Source organism: Tripterygium wilfordii, chromosome 22, assembly GCF_013401445.1.
Source record: "Tripterygium wilfordii isolate XIE 37 chromosome 22, ASM1340144v1, whole genome shotgun sequence".
In the NCBI taxonomy this organism is placed as follows: domain Eukaryota; kingdom Viridiplantae; phylum Streptophyta; class Magnoliopsida; order Celastrales; family Celastraceae; genus Tripterygium; species Tripterygium wilfordii.
Genome location: NC_052253.1, coordinates 7042078 through 7048637, shown reverse-complemented (window position 1 = coordinate 7048637; position 6560 = coordinate 7042078). Strand labels below are relative to the sequence as shown.

General features: G+C 38.9%; 1 protein-coding gene across 1 annotated transcript; it reads left to right on the top strand.

The window, feature by feature from the left end:
* Nucleotides 1-278: 278 nt before the first annotated feature.
* Nucleotides 279-6341, top strand: LOC119991723 (polyadenylate-binding protein 8-like). The gene is made up of 9 exons (XM_038838142.1): nt 279-870; nt 2524-2642; nt 2770-3420; nt 3530-3607; nt 3699-3788; nt 4245-4379; nt 4588-4761; nt 4848-5048; nt 5822-6341. The coding sequence occupies exons 1-9, from the start codon at nt 636-638 to the stop codon at nt 6065-6067; spliced, it is 1929 nt and encodes a 642-aa protein (XP_038694070.1). The 5' UTR covers nt 279-635; the 3' UTR covers nt 6068-6341.
* Nucleotides 6342-6560: the final 219 nt, after the last annotated feature.

Genomic DNA, 6560 nt, shown 5'->3' with positions numbered 1-6560 from the left:
TTTACCGTTATGTTGATAAGGGAAAAAAAATTCTCGATCCTAACTTCTATTTTTCCTTAGTAGATAAGCAATAGAACATGCAGACAACCACTTATTAGATAAGTTCTGCTTTAAAAAAAATAAAAATCTCGCGCTATAACAAGACCAAATCTTTACCCTCCGAAGTCCGAATCCTGTTGCCACATTCTTCATCTCCAGCAAAGAATCTCACAAGTCACAACAATAAACGTCTTGTGAGCCCCACTATCTTCCATATCCAACGGTTCATATTGCTTACCAATTCTAGGGTTTACTCCAATCTTCCTATATCGGCCTTTCAGCCCTAAAGCTACAGTCTTCTTCTCATTTGCAGTTTAGTCTGCATAGCTCTCTTAAAGCGCCGCCGCTCTCTCCACCAGTAGCCGAAATCCCTTCATCTCCTCCACCTTCCCTCTCCTCCCTTATCCTTTTTTTTTTTAAAAAAAAACACCATAATTTCTCACTCTCTGTTTTTGCGTCGTTCGTTTTTGGTTATTTCAACTCAGCCTATCTATTCCCTAGTGTTTGTTGTTGAATAAGAAGAGGAGAGGGAAGATAAAAAAGGGGAAAAAAAATCGAAAAAACGAAACTTGAAAAACAGAATAGGGTTGAGTGAGATGGCGCAGGTACAGCAACAGGGTGCGAATGCCGCTGCGAACGGTGGTGGTGGGGCCAATCAGATGGTCACGACGTCCCTTTACGTTGGTGATCTGGATCACAACGTTACCGATTCGCAACTCTACGATCTGTTCAACCAGGTGGGCCAGGTTGTCTCGGTTAGGGTTTGCAGGGACTTGACCACCCGAAGGTCTCTGGGTTACGGTTATGTCAACTACAGCAACGCTCACGATGGTTAGTCACTGCATTGGTTTCTTCTTTTGTTGTTGTCTTTTTTTATGTGTTTGCTTTCTTCCCTTATTGGTTTGGTTGTTTAGTAGCGTTGCAGTGAAACTTTATTTCTAGTAAGACCGAATTTTGAATTTTTATAACCTTCATTTGTGGTAGGGTATGTAGTCTTTGGTGCTGCCTTTGTTTCCTACTTTTGTCAGTGACAATTGTGTCCAAAAGAAATGGTTGATTATGGCTAAGCCACGCTCAATTTGTTTCATTGAAGATGATTTCTATCTGATAGATATCTTCAGTGGAAAAATGTTTTCTAGGAAAAGACTACTTGTTCACTAATAATATAATAAGAGCGATAGACTCTGTGGTCTTCATTAATGATCAGGGGTGGCCTGTCTGAGAGGCAGCAGTTGTCGCTGCCTGATACTGGTCTCTGGTGGCGGGAATTGATCAGATATGGTTGCTTTCTTGGGTTTAAAATTTGATGTGTGTTTGATGGAGAAAATAATATCCATTGATCTTTATGATACAAAAGACCTATTTTCCTTTGTTAAATCAGATATCAAAAAAAGTTTCAAATATTTCCCTGTTGAGCATAGCCTTTGTTGGTAATTATTAGTGGCTTGTAGCCTCCCATGTGATATGGGTAAGTACTAAGTAGGCCTACAATTTGTTTCTGTGCGCGGTGTCTTGCCAGCCCGAGGTTTACGCTCACTCAGCCTTCGAAAGGCATATTGGGCCGGGTGGCTCCTCAGTTATAAAAAAAAGAGTCATCAAAGACTCTCTTAAATCTTAATAAGTTCATGATATGTTACTCTTTTCAATATCTAGTTATTGAAATTTTTAATGGTAAAGTTACCAAATTTATGACTCTGTATTCGGGCCCTAGTTAAATAGTTTTTGTCAAATTTGGTCAACGTAGTCACAGTTTACGTAGAGCACATATCATAATTTGAAGTAACATATCTGATAGATAGGTAATGTATCACAAAATTAACTAAAAGTATCATTAAATACCTTTGCCTTGTGACATCATTGCAGGCAAACACATCTTGGGAGCATTACTTGCAGAATTTCTCATCTAACAAGAATGTTAATTAGAAAGAATGGGAAGCTCAACAAGAATTGTAAATTGATGGCTGTCATTAGTGTCAGTTTTGAGTCAAATGCTTTGTTGGGTAAAGTATTTAAATATGTTAATCCTGACATAGCTCCCTAAGTTTCGGTTTGCATTGCAACCCCTCACCTTGTGTGAGCAACCATATTATTCCAAATGTCGTTATGGGAAGTCGAATAATTGTGGGATTGTATGATTATTAAAACTTCAAAAAAGGGACTTTGAAATGCATTTTTTTTGCTTTATGATGTATCAACAGCTTTTTTTTAGAGTTAGGACTCGATTAGGAGAGAGGCTCGATGAGGGCTTATAGTTCTTGCCTTCTTGGTTAGGGCGCTGTCTAGTTTATGAAAGTCTGTGTGTGTCTTCTCATTTTTGTTATTTGTTGAGGACTCTATCGGTTTACTTGGTTTCCTTTGAAGGCATCCATATATTCAAGTGTTTTGTGCGAAAAAGGAAAATTGGTTGTTTCTTTCTGTCTTGTATGCTGCACTCTTAATGTAGTTGCTTTCTTCTATGGTTAATCTGTTGGTTAAATCTTACAGCTGCTAGAGCAATGGAGATGCTGAATTTCACCCCCCTCAATGGTAACCCAATAAGGGTCATGTATTCTCATCGTGACCCAAGTGTTCGCAAAAGTGGAGCTGGGAATATATTCATTAAGGTATTTATCTGGGCAAATGAACACTTTTGAATGCAGCCATTTCTTTTTTTTTTTTTAAAGATCCCTGTTATTTCTGACCCTTGCATTTCAAATTTTTAATATGATTAACACATATTTAACTTGACAGAACTTGGATAAGGCGATTGACCACAAAGCTCTACATGATACATTTTCTGCATTTGGAACCATCCTCTCCTGCAAGGTTGCTACAGATGCGTCTGGCCAGTCAAAAGGATATGGATTTGTCCAATTTGACAATGAGGAATCTGCGCCAATGGCAATTGAGAAGCTGAACGGCATGCTTTTGAATGATAAGCAAGTTTATGTGGGACCCTTCCTTCGCAAACATGAAAGAGAAACAACCACTGATAAGATAAAATTCAACAATGTCTTTGTGAAGAATCTCTCAGAATCTACAACTGATGAAGATTTGAATAAAATTTTTGGTGAATTTGGAATAATCACTAGTGCTGTGGTGATGAGAGATGGGGAAGGAAAATCTAGATGCTTTGGGTTTGTCAATTTTGAGAATGCAGATGATGCTTCCAGGGCTGTTGAGGCTCTTAATGAGAAGAAGTTTGATGATAAGGAATGGTATGTTGGGAAAGCCCAGAAGAAGTCTGAAAGAGAAAGTGAATTAAAACTTAGATTTGACCAGAGTGTGAAGGAAGATAAATTTCAAGGAGCAAACTTGTATATTAAGAACTTAGATGATAGCATAGGTGATGATAAGCTGAAAGAATTGTTCTCTCAGTTTGGTTCCATAACGTCATGCAAGGTTTGTTAGTTACTCAATTCTACATAAATGATCTATGTATCATCAGCCTTTGAAGATTCTTTTCTAAACAAAAAAGAAAAAAATATCATTATCTTTAACATGCTATCAGGTTATGCGAGATCCAAATGGGATTAGTAAAGGATCAGGGTTCGTGGCATTTTCTACTCCTGAAGAGGCATCTAGAGCTGTAAGTTGATTTTTTAAATGGATGGATTGAGAGATTATCATGACCATATTACTAATCTGCATGTAACAATAATTATATTTTTTCTGGATAGATGTTGGAGATGAATGCCAAAATGGTTGTTAACAAACCTCTTTATGTTGCACTTGCTCAACGAAAGGAAGATAGAAGAGCGAGGATGCAGGTACATTTCTATCTGGAATAGTTTTTGAGCCTTTAGTTGTTCGTTTCCTATCAATAGGATCTTGACAATATATATGTACTTTGATGTCATTGTCTTCATTGCTGTCGTGTGAAATATTCTAATGCCTTTTATGCGCAGGATGTTGACAATATATATACTTTGGTGCCAATGTCTTCATTGATGTCATGTGAAATATTGTAATGCCTTTTAAAATGAGTTGTTTGTCGTTGCAATATGACAAACATCTTAGACACGTGCAATATTTATTTTGATCTGATTGGTGGCATCATCATCGTCATCAACTGGGCCTTTATCCCAAAAATTTGGTGGCAGAGTTCACAAATTTTAACTCGATTCAATAATTTGCCATTTTGATGTTATCCTTTGACCTGGTTTTGGCACATTTAGAAGTATAATTCATTTGGTTTGCTTGGCGGACTTCTGTGTCTTCTACAGGCTCAGTTTTCTCACATGCGGCCTGCTATGGCGGCTTCAGTTGCTCCTCGTATGCCAATGTTCCCTGCTGGCAGTCCAGGTCTTGGACAGCAACTATTTTATGGGCAAGCCCCACCTGCTATGATACCTCCCCAGGTAATGCATGCTCCTATCGTGTTTTGCAACATTTTCGTTCTGTGCATGCCAGCATGGTATGTAAACTTTACTTTGGGTCAGACTTACGTTTTTTATTTGTTCATTTTTGGAGATGCAATATGGTTCAGGCTTATAGCACCTTTTAAGTGAAAAACATTTCTAATTGTGCTCACAATTGTTTCTCTGACAATGCCTTCATACTTCATAGCCTGGATTTGGGTATCAGCAGCAGCTTGTTCCTGGTATGAGGCCTGGTGGGGCTCCTATGCCAAACTTTTTTATGCCAATGGTTCAACAGGGGCAGCAAGGGCAGCGTCCTGGTGGCAGACGAACTGGGGTTGCTCAGCAGTCCCAGCAGCCAGTCCCACTTATGCAGCAACAGGTTGAACTTTCTTTCTTTTATTGAGCATTTGAGTACTGTGTGTTTGTAGGTAGTATTTTTCATCTGATGGCTTGTTTGAATGACAGATGCTTCCCAGGGGTCGCATGTATCGTTACCCACCTGGGCGTGGGTTGTCTGATGTTCCCATGCCTGGCGTTCCTGGAGGCATGGTTTCTGTTCCATATGACATGGGTGGTATGCAGCTGCGTGATGCTACCCCTCAGCCAATTCCTATTGGGGCTTTGGCTAGTGCCCTTGCAAATGCCTCTCCAGATCAGCAAAGAACGGTAGGTGCCTACGTTATTTTTCTGCAAATTCTAGGGAAAAGAAAGTGCTCTTCTTCTTTTTCTCTCCTCCCGGGAGAGTGGGAGTGAGTTGGGATGGGCTTCTGGAGGAGGGAGATGGAATGACAACTAATTTCTTCTGCTGTTTCTGATGTCTTAACTCTGAATTATAAAACTTGAATGTGATAATGTAGGCTTTGGGAATGTGTTGGGAGTCATGACTGGATGGGCTTTGGAAAGTGTTTTGTTCATGAAACAACTCAACATTTTTGACACTTTTTTTTCCCGATATAGCTTAACATGCTGTCACTAGAATCTTATGATTAAGAAGGTAAGCTTCGATATAAATAGAAAAGTGTTGATGAGGGAAATATAAATAGATAATTGTAGGTGGGGGAGGCACCACTTTGGTGCTAATGACCTGTAATTGACTTTTGTTTCTTCTTTTACCTACTTGTATCAGGGAGGCACCCCCTTAGTGCTTTGTTTAATAAATCACATCTCATTCTTTGAAAAAGTTATAAATAAATAACACATGTAAGTAGTACTGTGGGTAGGTAAAAACACTCGCTCACCCAAAAAAATACATGGTTTCTCAGTTTCTTCCGTAATAGTGGAGTGGAGATAGGAAAAATGACAATGGCCGTTCCTTTTGAGGCGTACTTGTGTTTATTGATTTGTCTTGCGTCGTCTTCAACGTGCAGCTATTATTGCCTTTTGAATTCATGATGTTTGGATTAATTATTTAATCTCTTCTGCTTGATGATGCCGTGTAGATGCTTGGTGAGAACCTTTACCCACTTGTGGAACAGCTGGAGCCTGATGCAGCAGCTAAGGTTACAGGCATGCTTCTTGAGATGGATCAGACTGAGGTTTTGCATTTGCTCGAGTCGCCAGAAGCTCTGAAGGCAAAGGTTGCTGAGGCAATGGACGTTTTAAGGAATGTTGCTCAGCACCAGCAGGCAGGCATTGCAGCTGATCAGTTGAGCTCCCTGTCATTAAATGACAACCTTGTTTCTTAAAGTTAATGCTAGCAGTTTTTTGGGAATGATGGGTTTATAATTTTTCTGGTTCGATACAAACTTAACTTATGTTGGTTGGGTGGAAGGATAGTCTCTGGTGTTACGCTTATTTCCTTTTTTTTTTTTTTTTGTGGTTTTATCCTAGTTACTCTTTTTGAGAGGTTTGGAGGAGCTTAATAATTGCTTTTTCGATGCACTTTGCACCTAAATATTTTTCTGGGAACATAACCAGTGGTTTGTACCCGAAAAACTTTTAACGTTTTTCTGAATTCTATCAAATATTTCTATTTTGTTTTTACTTTTTTGTTTTCTATAGTTGCATGGCAATCAAAATTGCACAAAAAGCCTTCAATTTTCCCATTTAACAAAACCAACGTTCTCAAGTACAATAAAACAAAATAAACCAGACTCAACTTAGTTTGATTAAACTATTCAGATCCACCCAAACATAAAACGCCAACGCCAACGCCAACGCCAACATCAACTCTAGCAA

Excerpts from the sequence above, each read along its gene's own strand:
- LOC119991723 (XM_038838142.1), top strand. The coding sequence starts at position 636 with ATGGCGCAGGTACAGCAACAGGGTGCGAATGCCGCTGCGAACGGTGGT. Across the intron at positions 4,762-4,847 it reads TCCCACTTATGCAGCAACAG|ATGCTTCCCAGGGGTCGCAT; the intron begins GTTGAACTTTCT and ends TTTGAATGACAG. Across the intron at positions 5,049-5,821 it reads CTCCAGATCAGCAAAGAACG|ATGCTTGGTGAGAACCTTTA; the intron begins GTAGGTGCCTAC and ends GATGCCGTGTAG.